Here is a 27,340-nt window from a genome sequence, read left to right on the forward strand (position 1 = left end):
TATTAATTTTCTATACTGAACTCAGAATTTCTTTATAGAAAAATATGTCTTCCCTAAGAGTGCTCACAACACATTAGCTCAGTTTGTTAAAAATGTCAGAAGGCTAAATGTTGTCGCTCTCTTTTTCTTTTAATGCTGCTGTGGTTAGATGCAAACTTCTAATCTTGTAAATATTTTAGTATAAATGTTAAATGCCCAAACCCTATGCTGTTGAATTCCATTATCTTTCTTTTTTTATTAGTTTTGTATTCAGCAAATACAGGCAGTTTGGTACCATTATTAGGCTCATCCGTGGCCTACCCTCTCCCCACTGGCCCCTCCTTGTTGAGGTATATGGGTCGTGCATTGTGGGGTTAGCCCACAGTTATTGGTACGATGAATCTCTCTGCATATCATGAACCCAACATGTGACTCTGACATTCTTTCCACCCCCTCTTCGCAAAATTTCCCTGAGCCATGTTGGGTTCATTTTTGGTCTGCTTCAGTGATGAGGTATTGGGGGCCTCTGAGGCTCTGGCTCTCTGATTTGGCAGGAGTTGCTTTTTCTCTGTGTTGGTCTCCTTCCCCCTTGTGCTGGCATCTGGTTCATCAGGAAAACAGCACCATTTTCTTTTATTTAAATAACATTTTAAAAACTTAATAAAAATTTATATATTTCCCTCCCATCCACTTTTTCTGTACCCGCTCCACACTTTCCTCCACTTAACCCTCATTTCTTTCCCACTATTCCCCCTTATATGTTGATATAATTTTTCTCTAGTCCATCATTTATTCCAACCTGATGATGAACACATTATGCAAGTCTTGTGCAGATAGTAACAAGCCACTGTGAGGGCATTAATACAATGGCCACTGTATGTCTGGGAGACAGTATTCCAAAGCACTCTTCTCATCCTTTGCCTCTTGCATTCCTGACCCTTCCTCTTCTGCTATAGTACAAGAGCCAGGGGAGGGTGTGCTTTTAGATGTCCCTTAAAGTGCTAAACACTCAGCTTTCACTTTTTCACAGAATTTTGGCAAGTTTTGTCTCCTCCACAATCATTGCCAGTTGAAAAGGGACTTCTCAAACAAAAAGTGAAGGCAACAGAAATATATTTAGAGGACAATTGGATGATCATAATATATGTATGTAGCCAACAACAATAGTTACTTTTTCCCTGGGGCTTGTGACCTTTCCCGCCATAGGCTTTTGGCTAGAATTTCACTATCAGGCCTGAATTACCTCCTTTGTAGTGGGCTTCAAATCCAATCAGAGGAGTGGTTGGTTATCCTCATAGTGGACATGCCACTTGTGCTTGTGGATATACCTTTCCTGGGTGCCTGTTGTATAGCTTGCAGAGTCCATTGCTGGGTAAAACCATTGATTATTTTTCTTCTCCAGCAGATAGCATAGTACTTTCTAGCACTATGAACACTACTCAGGAGGGAAGATGTTTCCACTCAGTTCTTGCTTGATTTCTCAGTGTCCAGCAACCAAAGCACTGGTAGTTTTTTTTGGTGTGGTTTTTGTTGTTGTTGTTTTTTTTTTTTTAGTAATGAAATATTGTATCTAGTTGTGATGGGCAACAAAGACCCAAAAACCAGCCACTATAAGGAACTGTAGATGCATGTGCCACCTTGTACATCTGGATTACATGAGTCCTAGGGAACTGAAGCTGGGACCTTTGGCTTTGCAAGCAAGCATCTTACTAGCGAAGTAAGCTATCTCTCCAGCCCAGAAGTTACATCTTTTAATTAGCTAAAATAATTAGTTTCCAAATGTCTCATGCATAACCTCTTTATTTTTGATTAACACTTTTCCCAATTTTCTATTGTCCTCCATCTACCTCCCATGACCCTGAATAAACAATTCAGTACCACTATTCCTTCCCTCTACTTATAGTAGTGACAATTTTCAAATGTTTCTGCTATTTCTGATACCAGTTACCTGTTTAATTAGTTACCTTTGAATATTGCTTATTTTCAATAATACTGTTACAGAAAGAATCAGAGGACTTATGATCTTGTTAGTCATGTATGAAGAAATTAACCAAGACCTAAGAGAATGTGCTGGTAAAAATAAGTCTTGGATACTATTGAAATGGCCAATAAATATTACATGATTTTTAAATCATGCTTATGTAGAATCACAGAAGAGTTACTCTAGCGACCATATGCATTAAAACTGAAAATGCATATTGAGACCTGTGGATGAATTCCAGCTTATCTTACTGAGAGGTCACATAAACCTGGTGCCCACCTATGGTGAAGAGTTCTTACTTGAGAACATGAACATAAACTGATTATTTATGTACATTGAAGTACTAATGTGTTTTTGCTCATTTCAAGTTCATACTGCTGAAATAACCAATATTTTAATAATACTGAGTGAAACCCAGAACTTAATAGGCATATTATTTCTCTAATTTCCTAAAGCGAAGAATGAAAACATCATGTCATTAGAAAAGATACTTAACCTAAGCCATTTGCCTGCAAAGCCAAAAGACTTCCGTTCAAATCCTCAGAATCCCACATAAGCCAGATGTGCAAGATAGCACATGTGTCTGGAGTTTACAGTGCCTGGAGGCCCTGGTGCACCCATTCTCTCTCTCTTCTCTCCCTTTCTTTCTGTGTGTGCCTCTTTCTTTCTCTCACTCTCTAAATAAATAAATAAAGTTTTAGAGTATTTTTAAAGCGACTTAACCATTTTTGTTTACTGAAACTCAATATTCTTTTTGCTTTCTCCTGGACATTTCACACCACAGTATAAAAGAGTGACTACCCAAACTATCAGTAAGTTAAATCTAGTGGCTTTTAGTACTGCTCTACAAAAGAACTCTATACCCAGTAATATATACATATAATATACAGTTCTCATTGCTTGAATTTTGATTAATTTGTCCACACATCAAAGACTATCTAAATAAAGCCAATTCAAACTGAATTCAGTAATTTCTCCCTTCCAAACACAAACCAGGATCAATCCTGCTTAGTTTCAAGATTATACAAGATTAGGTATGTTTATGGTGGTATGGCCATAGATTTTAAATTCAGTGATTTCTTCTATTACAAATATTTTTCAGAAACACAATTTATTTTACCTATAGATTAGCTTTCATATTTTTATCTGTATTCTTCTCATGTTTACATTTTAAGTTTACGGTTGTCCTCTGTATATCTGTGTATCATGCTACTTTATCCAAAACTACTTTCCTAAAAGTTTAGATTTTGGCTTATATTACTTCATATTCTAATAGTTTTTTTATTTATTCATTACTTTTAAATTTTTACAAAGAATTTAGAATTGATTGTACTTCAAATACACATTAGACAAAAATTTTGATTACAGAGATCCATTTATCGATTCAAAATATCCACATGCATAGCAAATCTACATGTCAAGCAAAACTATCTCTACAGTATTTTACTAATGATTTCCCATCTTCAATTGAATTTATATACTTTATACATAGTTTTATCCATTTAGAAAGTATAACCACTTAGTGTGGTTCTTTCCCATGATCAATGCTAAGAGCTCATTTGTTCTCTATTCTAGGTGGTGGAAACTAATCTGGTTGCTTTTGACTGTCACTGGATCATCATAAATGAGGTGAGGCCTTCTTGTGTGTTCATTCTCATACAGAGTCACCGTCATTCTACAACCTGAATTTTTAAATGCAATTAGAACATGAAGTAAATTTTCAACTTACTGCATGAATACTGTCATATAAAAATAGAAAGAGGATTTTTAAAAATGATAAAGGTTTTTATTTGAATAAAAATATATGGAGAAAGGCTTCCCCACTGAGTGTTTTTCTGTTTTGTTTTGTTTTTTTTTTTCCTGTTGGCACATACTGTCTGCATAGAGATCATCTTTATGAAAAGCTCAGTTTTTCTTTTTAAGCAAAGAGAATTACTCCCAGTGGAGAGCTCATGTTCCATTTATATTTTAATGTTATTTCTAAAACTTTCATAGCCACCTCCTTACATGAAGATTAAAAAGTTCCATGTATGAATATGAGTCAACAGAGAATAGATATTTTTACATTATCATAAAGAAATATAACTATTATAAAAGCCACATACTTGTCAAACATTTTATGAAAGGCTTTTATTTTATTTTTTGCAAAAACAGTATATAAGCTTAAAGGTATATTGCAGTCTAAAAGCAACGTGAAAAAGTTGTCCCATTAACATTTGTCAGTCATAATCAGCAAATACAATGCACAGCCTTGGACAAATAAAATGATCATATCCAATAAGGTGACTTGTCCACAACAACATGATAAGATGTACTATTCAGTAATGTTGATTTACTGATGCATAAATATAAATGTATTATTAATTATTTGTCTTAAGTATGCACTTACAGCATTCTAAACTTTGTTTCAGGGACAAAATTGTTTGTTCTAAGAATCCTTATTTTGTAATCAAACCTATAAAACTCATACTCTATTACTATGGACTTATCATCTCTCTCTATACGTCTCAGTATATTCATTTGTACAATAAGTATTACATTTACTTGATAGGTTTCTAAGAATTCAATGATACATTATTAAATCCTTTAACACAGTGACTAATAATTAATCAATGCTACCACAGTAATGATCATTTCCTGTTCAACTTCATAGATCACTTTCTCATATTAATTGGCTGAAAAACTATTCTGTAAAGATCCAAAGAATGAGGCTGGTAGAGGATAAATAGATGGCTGTGTCTCCTAACAAAGAAAAGTAAATGTAAATTGCATTTTCAACTTGTTTCTCATATACAACACTTCATTCACAGAGTAGTTATTTCTAGCTTGGGAAAAAAAGATGCTAGATATATATTACCAATGTGTTTTGGATAAAACAAAGTCTATGTTATATGCTTATCCCTATATTACTTATGAAAACATAATATATATTACTCTTGGATTCCTATAAGGCATATTTATGTGTGAGATCTGTTTTTCAGTATAGTTTTGATACTTTCTAATTTTGTCATACCTCTTAATATCCATCTGGAATGATTATATGTATGACAAACAAAAGAAAATGAGAAAAGAATTTAGAAAGCTTTTATAACTTTCTATATTAGATATTTTCCTTTCCATTTTTCCTACTAGGAAACTAAGGTTTGAAAAAGTTAAATAATTCATCAGCTCATCAAGTATTTTAAAGATACAAAGTAGAAATAATGAGATTATTAAAAAAGTCTTATCGATGTAATGATTTGGATGTTTTTACTTATTTACTTTTTTTTGTTTTATGTTTTTTCAAGGTATGGTCTCACTCTAGACCAGGCTGACCTGGAATTCACTATGGAGTCTCAGGGTGGCCTCAAACTCATAGCAATCATCCTACCTCTGCCTCCCAAGTGCTGGGTTTAAAGGTGTGCACCACCACTCCCAGATTATTAACATTTTTATTGACAACGCCCATGATTGTAAACAATATCCCATGGTAACGCCCTCCCTTCTCCCACCTTTTTTGAAACTCCACTCTCCTGCATATCCACAGCTCCTCTCAATCAGTCACTCTTTTATTTTGATGTCATGATCTTTTCCTCCTATTATGATGATCTTGTGTAGGTAGTGTCAGGCACTATGAGGTCATAGATATCCAGGCTATTTTGTGTCTGAAGAAGCACATTGTAAGGAGTCTTACCCTTCCTTTGGCTCTTAAATTCTTTCCGCCACGTCTTCCACAATGGACCATGAACCTTGGAAGGTGTGATACAGATATTTTAGTGCTGAGCACTCCTTTGTCACTTCTCTCAGCACCATGGTGCATTCTGAGTCATCCCAAGGTCCCTAAAATCTGGAATCAGAAGGTTCTCTAACCAAAAGTGAAAGTAGCATTAATATATGGGTATGAACATTAAGAAAAATGCTTATTGGGCAGTTTGATGAGGATAATATATACATTTAGCCAGACAGCAGTGGACATTACATCCCTAGGGCTCATCACTATTCCTGCTGTAGGTTTTCAGTTTCAGAGATGTATTCCCTCCTTTTGGAGCAGGCCTCCCATCAAATTAGAGTGTGGGTGGTTTTCCTCTATACCAGACATGACATTATTGCACCTGTTGGCTCTTTTGGCCTGTCTGACCAAATATAAGGCTTGCAGTGTCCATTGTTGATTATCATCACTGGTGATTTCTCTCTCCCTCCCATTGAACTGCATGCAGAATGGCTTTCTCCAGCTTTCTGTCAGCTGGTCTACATGCAGGAGGTTTTCAGCTCAGTTCCAGAAGGATTTCTCAGTGAGCTTGTAACCCAAGTAAGTGGAGTCTTCAGCAATAGGGTCTTACCATCTTTTCCTGGTGGAAAACCAAGGGCCTTGACATTGGCCTGTAATGTTTTGGGGGCATCAGGGACCTCCCTGGCCAACAAGGTATCCTATCCCCGGTGCTGAAAAATTTCTAGTAACAATTTATGGCTCCTGAGTGCTCCATTGTCCCAAAGCAGTAGGTTTCCATATGACTTATTTATATCCTTTTTTTTTTTTTTTTTTTTTTTTGAGGTAGGGTCTCACTTGGTCTAGGCTGACCTGGAATTAACTATGTTGTCTCAAGGGGGCCTCGAACTCACAGTGATCCTCCTACCTCTGCCTCCCTAGTGCTGGGATTAAAGGTGTGTGCTACCATGCCCTGCTGCCCTCTTAGATTTCAAATACCCTTCCTTCTACCTTTCCTTTACTCAGTCTCTTACCCTGACCTCACTTAGGCCTTTTAACAGCCATTAATTTGTTCTTCTACTTATATATACACAATACCATCCTTTGAAGTCCCCACTTTCTATTCCCTTTATATTCTTTATATATATTTTGTTTTTAATAATTTTACAATAAAGGGGGTCCATGAGACTGAGAATAAAAAAGGTTTTAAGAGAGGAAGGTATAAGAAGTGTGAGATATAAAGTGGAAAGTAGAAATACTAGGGAAAAAAGGAGTACAACAAGAAATGGGAGTATACAGAGATGACAGGTGAATGTGGGGGCAACCAAAATGTTTGAGAATTCTACAGTGAACATGATATATATACCAAAGAGGAATTGTTTTATTCCCTTAGGTCAATATGGCTGACTGCATAAAAATAAGGCTTTGTCTCAGAGATACGGATTAATAAGAAAAAAAATCAATATTTACATATAGATGGGAATAGTCACCCCCTTCATGTTTTCATGAGATTGAAGGAAGATTATGTTTCTCCATTTCCAATTTAGCTTTAGCAGTTATTCCTGAATCTTAAAGGTATGAACAAAAATCATAAGTGCAGCTATCAGGACTTATTGGTCATTCTCCCACTTTTTAATGGTCATTTTATACTTTAGAGAAAAGTTCCCTTTGATTTTTTTACATACTATACAATACGTTATATCTATAGTCAGAGTAGATCAACATATGCTTCAATGGTAATGTATGTTTCTAAAGGATTATAACTTAATTTGTTAGACTTATGAAATATTGTTTCAAAAAATACCAGGAGGTCCAATATTAACATTATGTGAAAATTGCATCATTTGGACAAATATCTTTTCAAATAAATATCCATAGAAACACAGAAATAGGATTCATTTAATTCATTGAATGTGTGAAGCTCTGAATTCTCTGCTCAGCCTTAGAACTTTTGCACTGTAAACTCTCCTGGCTATGAGTTCATATTCATTGTCACTGAACTCTTTGCTGTGTTTTACTCAGAAAAATTAATTCTTAAGCAATGTTGCCTTCACTTCTTTAGCAAGATGATAGTGTCTTGATTTTGAACAATGAAGTATTTTAATCCATGGCATTTAAGTTTGTTTTGGCTTTTATTTGAGCTAGATAGAAACTCAAAGAATGAGCACATTTAGACAAAAATGATGATCACCCAGGGTATCCAAGGCCAGTCCTCTGTATTTCCTGTGATTCCCTTCCACCACTGCATTCTCTGAAATGCGCTTCAGAAAACTTGATTCAAACTCTTTCTCACATGGATGATTTTTTTAAATTCATACATAAGTCATAATCTGCCCTGGTTTTGATGAAAGAAAAAGATTTGCTAGGATGCTAGTAATCTCTGAAAATAACTACAAAGTCCCCACAATCATACAAGTGCCTATTCTGATGTGATATGGAGAAAGAGAATCTGTCTAGTTTGTGTAACTGTTGTTTTATTGCTATTTTTTTTAAAAACCTTGCAAATGTTTGTTTAATCTTATTGCACCAATAATTGTTTAGAAAGGAACTATAAATAAAAGTTGACAATATGCATCATGGTACAAATTAATGTGGGAACCTGAGAACAGTGTATTTTTTCATTTGCATTGAGTGAGCTATATTGATGAGAGGCTGTGCTAGCTCATAGCTCAATCATGTATTAGGAATTAGTAATGGTGAGTTTAGTTTCTCTGCCATCATCCCACTGGCCTAGCTAAGAACATCTTTTCCATATAAATGTCATCATCCTTACAGTGGCCTAAAGCAGATATCCTCACCTTTTAACTGTTAAAAAAGTCAAAAAATCTGGAAGGAAGCTAAGCATTGCTCAAGGTGCAAAGAAATACAATCCTACATGTGCTCATCTAATACTAAACCTCACCTTAAATGCCTAATGTGATTTACTGAACTAAAAAAAATGGCTTAAGCCATTCTTTTTCTGATAGTCAATGCTAAAGTTTTCCAGTAGTGAATATATATTTATTTTGGTTAGGGGATTTAGTTTGATTTTTGTTACCCTTTTTTATTTTTATTTTTTTTGAGATTTTAAAAACTTACTTGTATAGTAGTTTTCCATTTTTCTAGTGTAGTGATTAATCTAATTTTTTATTTTTCACTCGAGCTCAGGCTGACCTGGAACTCACTATGTAGTCTCAGGGTGGCCTTGAATTTATGGTGATCCTCTGCCTCCCGAGTGCTGGGATTAAAGGAGTGCGCCACCATGCCCACTATTAATCAAATTTTGTACTCCTAATTAGTAAAGAAGAAAATTGCTGTTCTGTTCCAAAGTTATTAAGAAGTAAAACTGAAAAGTAAGCTGCAATGAACCATATATATTTGCTTTTATTTATATTACAAATAAGTATAGGCAACCAAAGAACACAGGCTAATGAAAATTCAATTTTAATTCTATAAATTCTTCAAAGATATCAAATATCTGCATCCCTCTATGTTGATTTATGTTTGTATTTTTAGCACTAAGAGCCTTGAGGAGTAGCTGTTTAGTAAACTACTTCTTCTTGAGAATATTATTCTTTAAATCTTACAATTTAACAATACAGATCCTAATTTTACAACAGTTTGATTCTTTAATATATGTATTTAGTTAAGGATTTTTTCCATATTAAATTCTTTTTAGAGTAAATGATCATTTATCTTTTGAGCTTACATAAGACTGCATCTGCTAGCCTTGAAATGTAACTTTGGAAAATCAGAAGTAGATTTCCTGTAAATACAAAATAGCTCCTAATCAAGTTTTCACATCACTATCAAACAGTTTTTGAGATCAGGTGTCAAAACTAAAATTGCAAGTGAAATTTTTGAGACAGATTGTCTGTTACTTTCATTCAGAATGGCAGGTTCTTTCCTCCCAGAAAATTACTTTCTTTTTCCATCCCTAAATAATAATAGACAAAATATATTCAATTCAAATTGACATTCTTCAAACTTACTGAGGCTCAGGTATAGAAAAGGTAACCAGCACTGTCTTTTTGTGTTTGGAAATAGACATATTAAAGGTTTGTCTCTGAAGACATGATTTTATCACTCATTCCCAACAGAACCATAGGCCATTAAATGCTGACATAATGCATCTTTATGGCTTTAATTCCCATCATTCATGAATATTAATCTAAGTAATTCCTGTAAGGAAATAGGGACTTCTTATAGAATTACTTCAGAATATTTCTTTTTTCATGAAATTTATGAATTTTTCTACAAAAAAAGTTTGAATGATGAGCTTAGAAACTCTTGTATTTATAAAGTGCAAATAAACAGTGATTTGGTATCATTTCAGGCAGAAAATAAGATGAGTTATTATTTTGCCTCAACACAGCAGTCATTTATTCTATGAAAATGTTTCCTTTAATGAAATAATTTATACTTCATTTTGTGGCACAGATAGATATGCTATATTCATAAAGGTTATGATAAATGTTCATGTTGCTAAAAAGGACATATATGATATATTATGTATAAAGCATATTAATATAAGAAGTATAGTTTCTCACTACATATATATTTTTTGTTTTGTTTGTTGTATTATGAGGTAGGGTCTCACTCTAGTCCAGGCTGACCTGGAATTTACTATATAGTCTCAGGGTAGCCTCGAACTCATGGTAATCCTCCTACCTCTGCGTCCTGAGTGCTGGGATTAAAGGCATGAGCCACCACACCTGGATGTCTCATTATATTTTAAGTGAAACTTTTTGGCAGTACAATATGGACCTTTAAAACACTGAAAGACACTTAATAGCCATATTAATATTAACTGATTTTTGAAAGATTCCAGTTTAGTGTTGGTGGTTAATATAGAGTTTAAGCTTACTGTTTAATTCTATGTTGTGATCATATGAGAGAAAATTCAAAAGTAACTTGCTCATTGCCAGGTAGTGTTTTTGGTGGCCAGTGAAAATGACAGACACTAATGAAAAAAGACAGCATCTTAAACTGAGCAAAATTATTTCTATGGTACATTACAGATTAATCATCCATAAATTCCTGATAGTACACTGGATACAGTTGATGTCAGCTGTTATTTTATTTTCCGAAAAATCTATATGTCACAAAAATCTTAAATGGTAAATTCTAAAGTTAACATATGCCACAAAGATTTACAGAATGATTGTATGTTGTTATTATTAAAAGGTAAAGAAGAAAATGTGCAAGTGTAGTTTGCCCTTTTCTCTTTCATTATTTGTTAATCATCACATAGATGGAAACAGAGAAATGTATACTATTTTTTTCAAAATTTGTCCTGTGTCATGTCTTTTATTTATATTTCATAAGAATATATTCCCAAAAATGTTGTGTCAACTTCCTTATTGGTCTAGAAGGTTGCAAACGGTCACTGTTGAGTGCAAACAATTTAGTCAAAAGATTGCTGAAAAACTAAAAGTTGATCACTTTTGTTCTCATTCAAATTTTGATGGGGACATATCATAAAAATCCATTTAGTTTTATTATGTCTATATATGTTACTGAACCAAATCATAAAATTTAATCATGGGATTCAGAAGTAAAGGAAAAAGAAATAGAAGTTGCTTTTATTTGAATTTGGCAAACACTTATTTGCAAAACAAACTTCATCTGAGCAGTGTCCTGCGATTCCCTCTACTCATCCCGGTTGAAAACTAAATTAACCAATAGTATTTTTTACTTTTGTGTAAATACCACATGATAACCTATCTTTTTATCCTTCAGTTAATGATCATTATGTTCAATGTATTTCTCAACATAAGAAGTAACAACCATAGCAAAAAATAATTAATTATTTAAATGTCTCAGATGTTAAAGACACTTGCTTGTAAAGCCAAGCAGTCTAGTTTCAATTTCCTAGTACCTAAGTAAAGTGGGTACATGGTGACATATGCATCTGGATTTCATTTGAAGATCAAGAGGACCTGGTATGCCCATATTGATTCCCTCTTTCTCCATCCCTCCCCACTCAAAAACAAATAATAAGATATTTTCAAAAGACATTAATTTAAGAGCTGCTGAGATGGCTTAGCAGTTAAATGCTTGCCTGCAAAGTCAAAGGATACAAGGTTGATTCTCCAGGACCCATGCAAGGCAGACGCACAAGGTGCTACATGTGTCTGCCGTTTATTTGCGCTGGCTAAAGGCACTGATACACCCATTCTCTTTCTCTGTCTCTGTCTATCTGCCCCCCTCTTTCTAATAAAATACTTTTTTAATGTTCAATTATTTGCTTACTTGAGAGATTGATGGAGATAGAGACAGAGGCAGATATATAGAAAGAATGGGCATGCCTGGGCCTCTAGTCACTGCAAACTAACTTCAGATACATGTGCCACTTTGTGCATCTGGCTTTAGGTGGGTACTGACTGGGGAATGAAACTTGAGTCCTTTTGCTTGGCAGGCAAGCACCGCAACCATTAAACCATCTCGCCAACCCAAAATAATTTTTTATAAAGAAAATATATTAAAATAGTATACTTATACTGTTACTCTTTTTACGTACATCTTGTAAAAGTCTCATTCTTCATTGCTAAAGAAGAAAATTAATCTAACATTGTATCTATGTTCTGAAGTATTTAAAACATGTAAAGCATCTAAAAAACCCACTAATAAATAATAAACTGTAACTGAGATTTATATTTTTGGACTAATGTTTCAATTATACCCATATTTTCTATTATGCTTTCAACATAGTAAATTAAAAATTTGTACTAATTTAATATATTAAGTCAATTATTGTTCCATTTAGAATCACTCAGGCACCAGTGTATTTAACATGAAGTGTATAAAGCCATTAAGTAAGTATATCAGGGCAGCTTAAATCCTTATATCTCCAGATCACTAATGAGGGACAGTGTTGTGTTTGTACCACTGTACTGAAGAAATTCTAATTCCTCCACTTCTTATCTCATCCTGTAGGAGATAAATGATTTGGATGTCCAGGAACTTGTAAGAAGGTCAATCGGAAGGTTAACAATTATCAGGCAGACATTTCCAGTCCCTCAGAACATAAGTCAACGCTGTTTCCGTGGTAACCATCGAATATCTTCAACACTGTGCGATCCAAAGGATCCATTCGCTCAGAATATGGAGGTATATGCTAAATGCTGGGGCATTTCTTTCAGAGCAAGTCTTTAGGCGACTGCAAGGATAGCTTTCACAACTGCAGTGGATGGAGAGTTAACGTTTGTTACCATTGTTGAGCATGTTTCCCCCTGTAGCACTTTAGTAAGTCTGTCAGGCAGAGTGTGAAGGACCTGTCTTTGTTCCTTTTGATCTTTTTATTAGAAAAATTTGTACTTGTTTAATAAAAATATATTAAGCAAAGGTCATTTCCTTCCAGGCAGGCAGATACACAGCATTTCCCATGGTAGAATCTGTGACTGACACTCCTAATGCCACACTCCACATTATTAAGCTAGTGAATTTGCTTGACTTTTCTTACATAAAGGACATTGACACTTATTCTTTGTTGAAAGATAGTCAAGTTTGGAACACTTTAGAAAAAAAATCCACTTAAAATTCAAAAACTATTATAGTATTATATAGCCACACCCAACTCACATAGGATGTATCTGAGACATTCATCACCCAGAATACAACAAAAGATTTCAAAGTAAATGAAAATCTCTGAACAGAAAATAGAGAGCACCAAGTCCCATCAGCTTTCTCATAAGAATGTTCTCTAGATAACTCACTTGAGGACTATTTCTTTTTCTTACAGAAAATCCTAACAGATACTTGCCCTCTGTACTAGAGATTTCAATGTGTCGATTTGAAGGTTTGCTAGAAAAAGTAGGCACACCACAGTAGCAGGGAGCCATAAGGTGCTCTCTGGCAAGGCAAGACACAGGAGTGATGAAGAATCAATATGATCAACTAACTTACACATCCTACTTGTGTAGGGGTTTGCTGTGAAACAAATTCCTGTAAAAGAGCAGTTCCTAAGCTGATTGCACAGTACAATGCTAGCACATTTCTGAATGTCTTTAAAAGTAACTCTGAGATATCAGCAAAGATTTAAGTCACAGATATATTGCAGAAATGTAACATTTTAACATTTTTTTTTTTTACTGTGGAAAGCATTATAACACTTAGAAGTGTTTGAACAACTAGAAATATAAACCTAGTAAAATTGTTTATCTCCCATAATACTTGATGGGTTAGGTAATTTTAAGCTACTTCTTTAAAAGCTAACCCCAGACCTTCCTTCTCTCTCCTTTGTCAGTTTTTAATTATGTAGATGGATTGTCACTTACCCAAACATTTCCTTATGCTTACTGATATTGTGTTAAATCCTGTGACTCCAGGATCAGCACCCATAGAACTTGATGTTCCATATTAGATTTTGAGTTTAAAATTGCTTTCTTGCAGGACATGGAATCATACAATCTTGATTGCTTTTCCCTACCACTACCACCATCACATGTACCTTGGCACTTTGTGCTTTCGGGAATCTCTTTGAATGTGAGTGCTCTGAGGAGTGGACAGTGGTCAGAGCAACTCTGGAGCCTGATTAAATCTTAGTGCTACTCTCTGTGTTTATGTCTTTAATGGACACTGCATATGAGCTCATGTGTGTAACATATGAAAATGATAGAATTATAAATTAAGAAAAACATGCATAATTTTTATTTAGAAAATAAACAGCAAAACATTTCTGTATAAAGAAGTAGCAAAAAGTAAAAGAAAAAGAAAAAAGAAAATAATTGACTGTCATCATTTAGGGAATTGCAAAAGAATTTTAAAGCCTTTGGTAAACTATCATAATCCTTCCAGTTTAGCTAATTAGGAAACATATTTTCTTGATCTCTCTATTCCCAAAGTTAACTAATGCAGTAAAGTGGTATAAAATCACCACTTCACTGGAGACATAGCATCACATTTCCACCAAAGCTAGATCACATAGAAAGAAAATGTGACAATTATTTTTTTTTAAAAAAAATTAGTTATTTATTTGAGAGAGAGAGGAGTCAGGAAATGAATGCACCAGGGCCTTCTGTCACTGCAAAGGAACTCCAGACACATATGCTACTTTGTGCTTCTGGCTTTATGTGGGTAATGAGGAATCAAATCCAGGACATTCAGCTTTGCACACAAGTACCTTTAACTGATAACCCATCCCTCCAGTCCCAACAATTACTTTTTCTTAGTGGATTTGACATAAGAACTTCCATCTTATGTGTGATAGAATTAGACTAAATATTTCATATGTTAAAAGGCAAACTAAAAGGAGTCTTTTAAAAAATATTTTTAAAAAGTGTTGCTTATTTTTATTTATTTATTTGAGAGTGACAGAGAGGGAGAGAGAGAGAGAGAGAGAATGGGCGCACCAGGGGCTCCAGCCACTGAAAACGAACTCCAGACACATGTGCCCCCTGTGCATCTGTCTAACGTGGGTCCTGGGGAATCAAGCCTCGAACAGGGGTCCTTAGGCTTCACAGGCAAGCACTTAACCGCTAAGCCATCTCTCCAGCCCTAACAGGAATCTTTATATGAGATTAACATAATTAAGAGAATCAATGCACAGTTCCTGAATTGTAAACGTTTCACTGAGAGCCTTGATTTGGTGAAAATTTATATCTTACTAAAGTTAGAGAAAGCAGCAAGATCATATTCATTAAATTCTGATCCACAAGTAAACACTAACTGCCATTTGAGAATGAGAAGTCCTTCAGTAGAAACCACTCAACCTGCAGTCTGCAAGAAGAGTGCATATACATATACATGTGACCAGACAGATTTTTATCACACAGTCCAGAAATGTACAACCAAAGATGTTCTAAAAATTTCCAAAGTGTTCCAGATGGGACTGTCCTTTAACAAAGAATAAATATCTATGTCCTTTAGTCTAGCAAATTCACTAGCTTAATAATGTGGAGTGTGGCATGAGGTGTGTCAGTCACAGATCCAACTAAGCTTATGGAAGCTTAACTATAGAAATCATGTCAATCTATATAAAAAGAGATGAGGGGACCATGAACCTGTATAGAGGTTTCCTACCTATTATTTTTATTAGTAGTATTTAGTATATTAATATCTATTACATTAGTATTTAGGAAGGGTAAGAGGATTTAGAAATAAATAAAGACAAATTTTGTACATCTTAAATTTGTGCTAGAAAAGCTAATCATCTAGGATCACAAAATAAATAGCAACAGCAGTAAAAACTGTGAAATAAGGAGGAATCAATGTATTTAATGCCCCCCCAAACTATGTGAACTTGGCTGTTTGTGAAGAGACTCAAGAAAGCTGCCTTCAAAGTAAAAAGTTAATGCTGGGAATATACTAGTAGAAAGCCTGCTTAGCAACAGTATGCAAGGGCCTGAGTTCCAGTCTCAGAAAGGATAATTATCTTTTTAAAGTAAAAATGAAGCCAGTGGTTTAGCAAATAACATGGGATTTGAGGAGTTGAAGATTTTTGCCTCACTCCATTAAATGAATAACTGCTTAGAATGTTCACTAAGGCAAATATGTGGGACAAGACCAAAAGTTAAACACTTGACATGTTGCTATAATATTAGAAAGGAAGGAGAAAATATTCTTACAGAGATAAATCTACTCAATTGTAATGTTTATGTAAACTGTAGAATATATTATTAGGTAAATGGTTGGAGTACTTCAAGTAACAATCTCTCCTCAGAATAAGCAAAGGCAAACTCAATCTTGTCTTATAATTTCTGTCCAAAATTGGGAGGCCACCATAAAGTTATGCATTATACTTTGAGTTCTATGTGACATTTGACAATTTTTATGCTATCCTTTGGAAAAACATTGAAAAGTAGAACTAGATTGATACCACTTAAGCATTTTAACCAAAGGTCTCCTAAGAGTTAATTCTTTGCCTGAATACTAAATATCTTACCATTAGCTTTAAAAAAAGAAACATTTTCTTAAACTAAAAGAAATAATTCAAATAATTTGCCAAGTAAAATATTGAGTTGTTTTTCAAGTCTTCAAGTGAAATTGATTTACTTGGATGTAGAGATCAAATCTTCAAAAGATATTGCCATACATAGAGTATACTGCAAATATATTCTGTAACACTGAGTACTTCCTGAAATTTTATCCTGCTTCCATATACTCTTGTGGCTTAAGAAGTGTATAACCAGAAAGACTATTCAAATTACCTTGATGAATATATCACTCTTTTGGGTCATATACATTATATTGTCTTTTACCTACTACTTTAAAATTCTACCACAACCTGAATGAAAATGACCAAATCTAGAAATCATAGAAATATCTGGAAAAAGTTTAATGTTGTTTTAAACATTCAAGGTTAAAGTTATTCTCATTCACTACCAAGAAGCAGAAAATTTGAAAATTCACAGAGATAAAGTAGTTCTAAAGTCAATTACATGAAGTCTAGGTGCAAGAGTCTTAACTTGACAGCTGCTCAAAGCTGTTATGTTGAAGACAAATTCGGTATGATCACAGTGAAAGTCGGTTTCTGATGCAGTCTTGGACTCTGTGTCAGAAGCACTTTGCCGTGATCAAGAGATACAATGCCTTACACTCTGTCTCTTAGTCAGCTCCCATCTGCATAACATGTCAGTTCTGGTTACTAAACTTTTAACCGAAACTGGAAAACAAGGGAAAGATGAAGGAGGAGATGTGAGATGACAAGCACACTAGAAATTATAGCAGAGAATGTGAGTAAGAGGAGGACAGAGGCTATTTCAGGACAAGTGACAGATGGTGTCAAATACTGTCAAATAGTAGTGATGGCTGCTGGAGGATCACTGATATCAGAAAACAAGCATGGGGGCAGGAAAGCTAGAAAGAAAGGAACAGTCAGTTATGGGATATTGTATGTGAAAGTGCACTTTTAGAGGTCTTCATATGGTTAGAGGCAGTTTAGAATCATGGTATACAAGAAATCAAAATCTTAGAAGAAAGGGTTACTCTAAGCTCAGCAGATGGTAGCAGAAAGGAGTGAGGAGAAAGCATGTGACTCAGGAGAATGTGCACTTGAGTGAGGAAGAGATAACACATAGGAGAAAATGGGAAATGCTGCTTCTTGACCCTGCTGCTTAGAGGTAGACAAATGAGACCAGACGGTCATTTGTTGAAAATCTCTATCATGTGTTGAGTTCAAACAACTCACCTTTAATACCAGCACAGACACTCAAAGAACATGGCTGGGATATATGAAAGAGAAATGGGAAGAACCCAGTTTGAGAAATTTCTCATGTCTTTTGCAATAGTCACTTATTTTTAAAATTGGCTTTCTTTTGTCCCCTTCATTCTTTGTCTTCTTCTTTTGATGATTGTTTTCCCAAAGCCAAACATGCTCTAGACTACTGGGTAAGTCAAAAGATATAAAGCTTAGGAAAACAAAGCACAGAGGTGTATGTTGCTGGGACTTGGGGGAGACATACAATGCAAGTCTTCATTCCAAAGCAACCATATTCTACTATAAGAAGCAGATTTTATAAAACTATAGCACTATGACACTTTCAATAAAAGTGTGCATGAATACTCTGAGAGAGGTAAAATGCTTCTCAGGTAAGCCTAAGATGAGAATACAGGTGAGAAATTGTTAGAGAAGCATTCTACTGTCAAGTAGTCAGCCTTTGAACAGACCAGAATATTAACTAGATGGAAAAAGCAAAAGGCACATAGAAGGATACTATGAGACAATCTAACATGAACACTTAAGACAGTACATCAAAGGAACAAGCAAAAGATAGAGATAACAGGAAGGAAGTTTGAAGTAATGAACACAAGAGAGGTTGGCAAAAGGAGCAGAATCATATATCATTTTGAAAAGTCTATCAAAATATTTTCCCTCCCTTGTTTGCAATATAATCTGACATGAATTTTGATTCATGATGTAGGTATTAGATACTTTTCTTATTTCTGTGACAAAATATCCTGAAAAAAGTAGCTTAAGGAAAGAAAGGTTTATTTCAGTGAACAGTTGGAGAGCTCATAGTCCATCATGGCAAGAAGTCAGGGCAGCTACTTGCCTTGCATCCAAAGTCAGGAAGCAGACAGAAATAAATGAATGCTGCTGTACAGCATACTTTCTCCTTTTTATTCACCCTGTGATTGCTGCCCTCAGAAATGTACTGCCTAAAATTAGGGTGGATCATTACAACCCAGTTAACCTAATAGAGAAACTCTTTCATAGACAAGCCCAGAAATCTGTCTCAAGGGGGATTCTACATGCAGTCAATACAACAATCAAGATTAATCACCACAGCCTACTTTAAACATCATATTTCATTCTACACATTTTCTTCTAGTTCCTCTGGTAATTATCTGGATGGGGTGAGGAAAACAATAACAAATGCTAAGATTTCCTTATGGCTAAGAAACTGGAATTTCACAGAGTGCTTATAGTGGTCAGTATCTTTTCAAAGAATGATCCACCTCGGTTAGGATGACTTTTCCATTATATTACATATAAAATGATACTTAGGCACAAATCATTAATGTCTTCTATGGGATATGAAAGAAAAATCACCAGGAACCATGAGAAAGCTCTTATTAACAGCTTGACCTAGAATCAAACTCTAATTATCCCAGTAGTTAAGTCTATACCATTCTATAATTTGTACAATTTCAGAAATTTCTTTCTAACTTAGTTACAAATGAACAACAATTTGCACAGACTTGTTTTGTTTTTAGGGAAAAAAAGTGACAATTTCTTACATAAAAAACTGATAAAATTTGAAAGTCATAGGTGAAATTACTTTTCATCTCTGCCTTGATGTCTCATTTTTATGTTGTCAGTTTTTTTCATAGAGCTTATAGTAATATAGCATTTAATATGTTTTGTTGACCTAGCATCCCTTTTGGTGTTCATGTTTTCTGTCTAAATTTTAATTCCTTTCAAAAATCAACATCTTTGGCAATTAGCTGATAGTATGAAGAGTAGTTCTTGCAACACTTGTTTATAACAGTGCAATAGACCATGACAGAAAAATGCTGATAATTCAGTTTTCAATCTATGCAGAAAGAAGGTAGTGCCATGGTTACAAATATACATTCACAACCTATTATTAGTTCATGGCTTTTGTTATGTCTCTAAATTTCAACTCCTGTGCATGGCCACATAATTTTGAGTTTATCTCTGATTATTATGATAGTTATGAATGGCTCTGTTTACTTTTTCATTATAGACATTCCCACAAATGCACACACATAGATAGTTGCTTCCCTTTTCCTATCCTGTGACATTCATATGTATGGAAAAAGTTGTTATCAAGTTAATTGTAAAATTCTACTTGCATAACCAAAATGAAGAAATTTGACATATTCAGAATGTGCATTATCCAGTGCCCTCCTAATTGGAAATCCTTATATCCTTGCCTTCTAGAGATAAATAAGGCCTCATGAGTGATTTTATGCAGTCTGACACTAACTGCCTTGTCTCTGTTGAAATTGTTCTTTTTATTTCCTTTTTCATAACTAAAGAAGCTGAAAAAGCAGTAGAAGCATGCAATCAGATAATACCTCATTCTCAATGGCAAAAATTGTATGAGAAATGTGAAAGCAACCATCTGCTTAACAGTAATTTAGGAAGCAGCTGTCTATGGGCAGACCAAAGCCACTGAGCTGAGGATGTTCTCATCATTCTGGGTGGAAGTCCTGCATCTAACTCTTGCTGTCTAATGTTGCTCCAGATTTCAAACCTGTACATATACGACACGGTGCTTCTGCTCGCCAATGCTTTTCATAAGAAACTGGAGGACCGAAAGTGGCACAGCATGGCAAGTTTGTCATGTATTAGAAAGAACTCAAAGCCCTGGCAGGGAGGACGCTCCATGCTGGAGACTATCAAGAAGGTAACTATCTAGAGACAAGCACTGTTTATCCACACTTTTATGTAATGGGGATATGATCGAGTCAGTGCTTGACAAGGTATGCATTTGAAGCTGTTTTCCTTTCTTCCTAATACTGCTGCCAGCTCAGAGCCAAAAATGGAGTAATGAAATATAGAAAATATTAAAAGATACATATACATATATGGAGATCATATATATATGATCATATATATATACATGTATATATATATATATACATATGATCTCTCTCTCTCTCTCTCTCTCTCTCTCTCTCTCTATATATATATATATATATATATATATATATATATATATATATATATATAGTGAGAGAGAGAAACTGCATTTATAACAGAAATAAATTTGTTAGGTGTAATATTTTAAATTGCCTTAGTTATGTCATTAGCATAAAGAAAATATATTGTTCTGATGCCTGTCACAGGTACAAAATGTAGTTTGTTGTTTTATAAATCATGCCATCAACCCAAAACTTCGCAATAGATTGAGCTGTTTTTCATTTAAATGGTACTTGGTGAGGCACTGGGGGTGACAATCTTCAATTTATTTTCTAATAATCAGTTGCTCTGTCACCATCCTGGTGAACTGTTTTGGGTACCTGATTGCATTGTTCTTTACTGTCAGCGTGTGGCCTTGCCTCCCTGTGACCTGTTTTGGCACAGAGACCTGCTCAGTTCCCAGAAGGCTGCTGTGCCTTCAGCTCTTCCGGGTGGTGTGAGCACTCAGCAGTTTATTAGCCTCTTTGTCATGTCACCAAGCTGACATTTTCCCTTTGAGTTGCACAGCTTCTTTGATTTAAAATGAAAAGATTAATAAAACAAACAAATTTCTCCTCTACCCTTTCCACAAAGGACACAGCCATTTAGAAGTTTATGATCTTTAATTTACCCATTTTTTTCTTCCTGTATGTTTACCTTGCTCTCTGAAAACAAAATGAAAAAGTGGTTATTAACTTGAACTGTGAACGTATTCATAAAAGCCAGAGAAACATCTAAACATTTTAACACTAAAAGTAAAAATAGGTGTACAGAAAAACGGAAGTAAAAGAATTATTTTCAATAGTGAATAGCCTGGATGTTTCTCTTGGTATAATTCCTCTTTACAAAAGACTCACTTTTGAAAACTTAGGCTCTTATCAACCAAAGAACTTGAGAATTAGATGTATTGAGTATAGGGACAGAGAAACATTTTTAACTGAGAAATGAATAAAAGAAATAGAAATTAAGGCTTTGCCAAAACCTCCCAGCCCTTTCTGTGTAGAGCTTGCACATATGAATCCAAGCAACATTGTTGAACATGACTCCAGCCTGCCCATCTATTAATGTGTGGTTTGGCAAGGACACAGGAAGCTGAATATATTCATTCTTCAGAAGATTTCTCACAAAGAGAGAATGACACATCAGGAAGGTGGTTAGGGGACACTTAGTTAGTGAGACTATCCTTGGGAACGAGAGACACTATAATAAGTAGGTGTTCCAATGTTCCATGTAGACACATAATAAAATATGCTGTTAGGACATTTAAAATAAAAACAAGTATAAAAATAAATTTCTGTCCCTGGATTAATTGTATTCTCATTACAAGGTTGGGACAAAAGAACACTTTGCACAAGTCAAATCCTTTTGCTGCAGCCTTATCATTTATTGTGTGATGGAACAGAATGAGAGTCCCATTTCTGTCTCTTTTTTTGTATTAGAATTGTTTATTTACCTGACATATTATCCACATCCCAAGCCATTGTTTTTCACAAATTTTGTTAGCAAGAACCTTTAACCACTGAGCCATCTCTTCAGCTCTACACAAATTCTGTTCAAAAATTTTTGAAGAGATTGTAAGTTTAAGTTTTTAATCTGTAGAGTCATCTTTTTATATATAACCCTCCTGTCATAAACAGCTTTATACTGTTAGGAAGAACTTTCAAACTAGGCACAGTTATGGGGAAAGAGATTTATTGAAGCTTACAGATTGAAGTGAGGTTGCTTGTCAGAAGATGGCACCCTTTTATGGGTCCACTCAGTGAGAAATAACATCATCAGTACCACACATAAGTACACTCTATGAACCCCAGTAACACCTTAGGGTTGGATCTTAGGATTTTTCCACGGTAACACATCTTTCAGTCAGGTAGATGGAAATCCAAGAGCTTTTAATAAAATTTAATCTACTGGGAGACATCTATTTAAACTATCACATTTTGGTTTTGACCCCCAATATATTTAATATTATTTTAAAATATTATATTTTTATTTATTTATTTGACAGAGAAAGAGGGAGGGATAGAGAGAGAGAGGAGAGAGAGAGAGAGAGAGAGAGAGAGAGAGAGAGAGAGAGAGAGAGGGAAGGAGAGAGAGAGAGAGAGAATGGGAATGCCAAGGTCTCCAGCCACTGCAAATGAACTCCAGACACATGTACCCCTTGTGCATCTGGCTAATGTGGGTCTTGGGGAATAGAACCAGGGTCCTTTGGCTTTTCAGGCAAATGTCTTAAGTGCTAAACAATCCCTCTAGCCAAGATTTATAATTATTTTATGTTGTAAATTGTATTTAGTTGAACTTTGAAGATCTCCATAGATTTTACCAACTTAAGATATGTTCAAAGTTCCAAGTTTCATTTGAGATTTAAGATTATCTTTTAGCTGTGATTCCTGTGATATCAGAACAAGTTATATAAATTTAACATATAAAGATAAAGAGTAAATATCTTTAATTGTTATAAGGCATAAAAAGTAGAAACTGGACCAATGTAAACTCAACAACCATTAGGCCAACATCTGCAGTTCAAGTCTAATATGCATAACTGGTGACAAGTGGCACATCTCTAGGTTTTTCAAGTGTGCCCTTCCAGCTTTTCTGAGTAGCCAGGGAAAACTTCCATCCCAAGCCAACACTGCTCCACAGTAGCCCTTGTCCGACTGTGTATATCCTGAAAACCTTTGAGTCTCCATGTAAATCACCGTCCAATGCTTTGTCAGTTTCTTTATCACGGTCCTTATGCCTTGCCTCATGCCACATTCCAGCAGGCTCCTGGAGCCATATATTCTTCATGACCCACTCCACATATATTTTTGAAACTAATGCCAGGGACTTATTGAAGCTTAAATATCCAGTCAAAGTTCCATAAGGGTGAAAGAAGCTTGTCATGCCTAGAGAAATACCACCAGCAGCACCACACACGAGCACACTCCAGGAATCTAGCAACACCTTAGGCCTGTTACCCTAGGATCTTCCCACAGTGATTCCTCTTCCAGCAAGACAGCTGGAAATCCAAGAAGTTTGAATAAAACTGAATCTATTGGGGGACATCTATTCAAACTACCACACATCCTTAATAATAAAGAGTGTTATTCACATACATATTTTATTCTATTTGCTCCTAAAATAATTTCAGTTTTCTGTGTGTGCATGCACATGCACATGTTATTTTGAATGGGTTAGGTATTGATGTTGCATTTATTTTTGACATATCAGCTCAACTTTGAAGCTTAAACGCTGGTTTTCACTAATTATTCTGTGCTCTTAAAATATACAGCTATAATATTCAAATAAAATTATTGTTGCCACTTTGATTCTAATCCTTTCTCTTAAAATATGTCAAAACTTTTTTGGCTTGCTACATTAGATTGACTTCCAACTTCAATGATTTTTATGCTAATCCTCATCCTATTTTAATAAAATTATAATTATTATATTATTTAGTAAATCAAGACTAGTATTTGAAATGATGCTTTTAAAAAGTTGGGACAATATATTTTCTTTTATTTTGCTATTTTCATGCTTAAATTTATTATTTTTAGTAATACATAATTTCACAGTGATGATATATAATATCTTTGATCTAACCTATTTAATAACATTAACCTCTTTCTCTAATTTTAAGGTGTAGGAAACAAAGCCTCTGAAAAATTCAGTGTTTTAGTATGGATTACACAGAAAATTAGTTTTAAATACATAGTTTCTTGGCTCTCTGTACCTTGCGTTCCTTGTACCATACCACTTACCCTTCGATTTTTCATAGCAGCAGTTTTTTGCACTCTGGCCAAAATCACTTGATACAAACACACACACACACACACACACACACACACACACACACACACACACACAGAGAGAGAGAGAGAGAGAGAGAGGGAGAGAGGGGGAGGGAGGGAGGGAGAGAAGATGTAATGAAAACCATGTGCTAATAAGTAAATAATACCTAATTTTAATATATATTTTTAGTTCTTGTAGATATTACATTTAATTGTAATGCATATATATTTAGGAAGGAATTTTTCTGTTGTAAAACTTAATTGCTGATATTATATAACCTACCAGCCCTGGGGGGAATGGGTGAAGATTGCCACAGATGGACTCCCACCACAGTCAATGTGAGAATTACAATTTGAAAATACTTATTCAGAACATTTAAAAAAAAGTTTTCAGTAAAAATCTCACAGACTTTTTCATAGATAGTGGATTAATCCAATGCCTATGCAGCATAGATGACCTATTAATTTTTATAGAATCTTCAAATTTAAATGGTAACCATTTTCGTTTCTCTGTGTTAGTAGTCTTAATACTTTATAACAATGTACTGTATTCACTTATTGATCACTCTCGTGTGTGTGTGTGTGTGTGTGTGTGTGTGGTGTGTGTGCATGTGTTAATGTAAATGTAAGTATAGAACTGAGTGTGTTTGGCGATCAGAGCAATGTTCTGAGTGTTGGCAACTCACCTTTTACATGTTTGAGGAAGGTCTTTTGTTTAACAATGTTTATGACAGGCTAGTTAGCAAGCTTTTGAGGTTTCTTCTGTCACTACCTTCCATCTCATGATAGCACAAGGATCACAGATCTGAGCTATAATGGTTTTCTATTTTTTTTCTATAAAAAAGCATCACAAATGCTTTTACAGGTAGCACTCTATTCACTGATCCATCCCCAAGCTCTCCATCACTCTTTTAGTAGATATTATTAAAACATATGCTGTGGAATTTGCAGTACAAACTTGTTCCTAAGATTACCCAAAAAAGAAGTTTTGAGTCTTGTGGTGAATATTAATTGTATAAAAAGCTATTCTCTAAGGCCAGAGATGATGAGAGCGCCCAGATATGATAGAAAGCAGATTGTGTGGACTCTTCGAGAAGAGTATAGCAAACTTTGGCTCACATTGGATATCTTGTGCTTCTGAACAGGCGCACCCCATACAACTGCGTTTCTGGGGAGGCAGAAGTGCAGACGTCAGCTGTTCTGCTTCCTCCCTGGGTGCAGCCTATTTCTAATAAATGATCACCGTAGAATTAGAGAGGCCCAGTTGTTTCCCTTCCTTCAAATAGGGATAATAGCAGACAGGACCAGTGGATCACAAATGTCTGCAGCCCAGCTTTACTTCTCCCTTGGCCCAATCCCACTTCCCTTAGTCTCCAGCAAGTGGTTTCTAGGAGCAATTAGGTAAACTTCCTGCATACTAGCAAATTTTTGTCTCAGAGCTGTTTCCTGTGGCATTTGACTAAAAATATAAAATAACTAGAAAGATTTGCATGGACCTCACAGCATCTTAGTAGAAGCTTAAAAAGTAGGAGGCTTGGGATATGCAAAGCTGTGGGAGGAGAATGATCCAGATGGCGGGGCACTATAGCTGACACATCTATTTGGAATAAATCATGTGCACAATGACAAAGGTTGATTAATTTTCCAGAGTGCACTGAACACGTGAAGAGAATTATTTGAACTGGAAATAGATTAAAAGAAGGAACTTACTCTGGGTAAATGAAGCACATGAAGACATTTTAGATAAGATCAAAACCAAGTTAAAAAAAAAATATAACTATGGTTGCATCTTGTGCTTACACGAAGAAAAATGCTACATTCAAAGTTTATGATTAGATACAAAACCACTGACCATTTTTTTTTAATGTTCTACATGAGATAGCTGACTACAATTCACTAGTTGTTTAAATATTTTTCTGTTGGCTTAATTGCTCAATTTTCTTCAAGTCCTTGGGGAAATAATTTTCAACATGGAACATGGAAAATAGAAAATATAATTTTATAGAGTATCACATATCTTTAAGCAATTGTATAGTGTTTCATATTAGCATGTGTTAATATAGTTTGAATACAAATATGAAAAATTCTCTAATTCTGAAAGGTAATTTGTTCAATCACAAAGTACTTATTGAGTACTAACATATGTTCTACTTTGAGAGATCACATAATAAAGAAAGAAAATAGAAATATCAAAAATAATTACAAGTGTGATCAGTTCTACAAAAGGGGAAACACCAACTGCTCTGAAAATGTGTTTCTTGAGGTCCTATTTAGGGATCAGAATAATGTTTAGGGTAAAGAGGACCAAGCCAAGAAAGGAAGGACAAAGAGTCCCAGGAATTGGGAAGGAAGAATGCTTCATGCAAGAAAAGAGAATACCCATGGACTTGGATGAAAGGGACTTGACTCAATTAGTCATGAGAAATAATACCATAGAGAGAATAGAGAACATGGATGTGATCCTCTATGTCTATGAAGAGATAGAGTCTATAAATCTTGGAAATAAAACTTCTACTTGAAGGGTACTTTACTCAGTAGTGTCTTAACCAGGGCAGTGATAACATCAAATGTCCCTGTGGCTACATCATATATGTATGCATGTCTATGTTATGTTACATGCCTCAAGTTTTCCTAACCATTCATACAAATAAATTTTTGTTTCCAGTTTGGATTTTAGCATTTTATGTCCATATATTTAACTATATATGATTAAATTTCTTAGCTAAGTATAATATACATACACACACACATATATATATATATATATTTTTTTCCTTCTTTTGGGATATTTCTCTTTGAGTCTAGCACTGATGGAACATGAGGACATCAGGGCAAACATCTGAGTGAGGCAT

At 34.8% G+C, this 27,340-nt stretch overlaps 1 protein-coding gene across 2 annotated transcripts in view; it reads left to right on the forward strand.

The window, feature by feature from the left end:
* The window catches only part of Grid2 (glutamate ionotropic receptor delta type subunit 2), a 1,510,676-nt gene that overhangs the window by 870,192 nt on the left and 613,144 nt on the right, over nt 1–27,340 (forward strand). For both annotated transcript variants that reach the window (XM_045143055.1, XM_045143054.1), the window contains exons 5-7: nt 3,536–3,589; nt 12,564–12,737; nt 20,282–20,443. In XM_045143055.1, the coding sequence (XP_044998990.1) occupies nt 3,536–3,589; nt 12,564–12,737; nt 20,282–20,443 (390 nt within the window). The remainder of the gene's footprint in view (nt 1–3,535; nt 3,590–12,563; nt 12,738–20,281; nt 20,444–27,340) is intronic.

This window comes from Jaculus jaculus, chromosome 2 (assembly GCF_020740685.1).
Source record: "Jaculus jaculus isolate mJacJac1 chromosome 2, mJacJac1.mat.Y.cur, whole genome shotgun sequence".
In the NCBI taxonomy this organism is placed as follows: Eukaryota; Metazoa; Chordata; class Mammalia; order Rodentia; family Dipodidae; genus Jaculus; species Jaculus jaculus.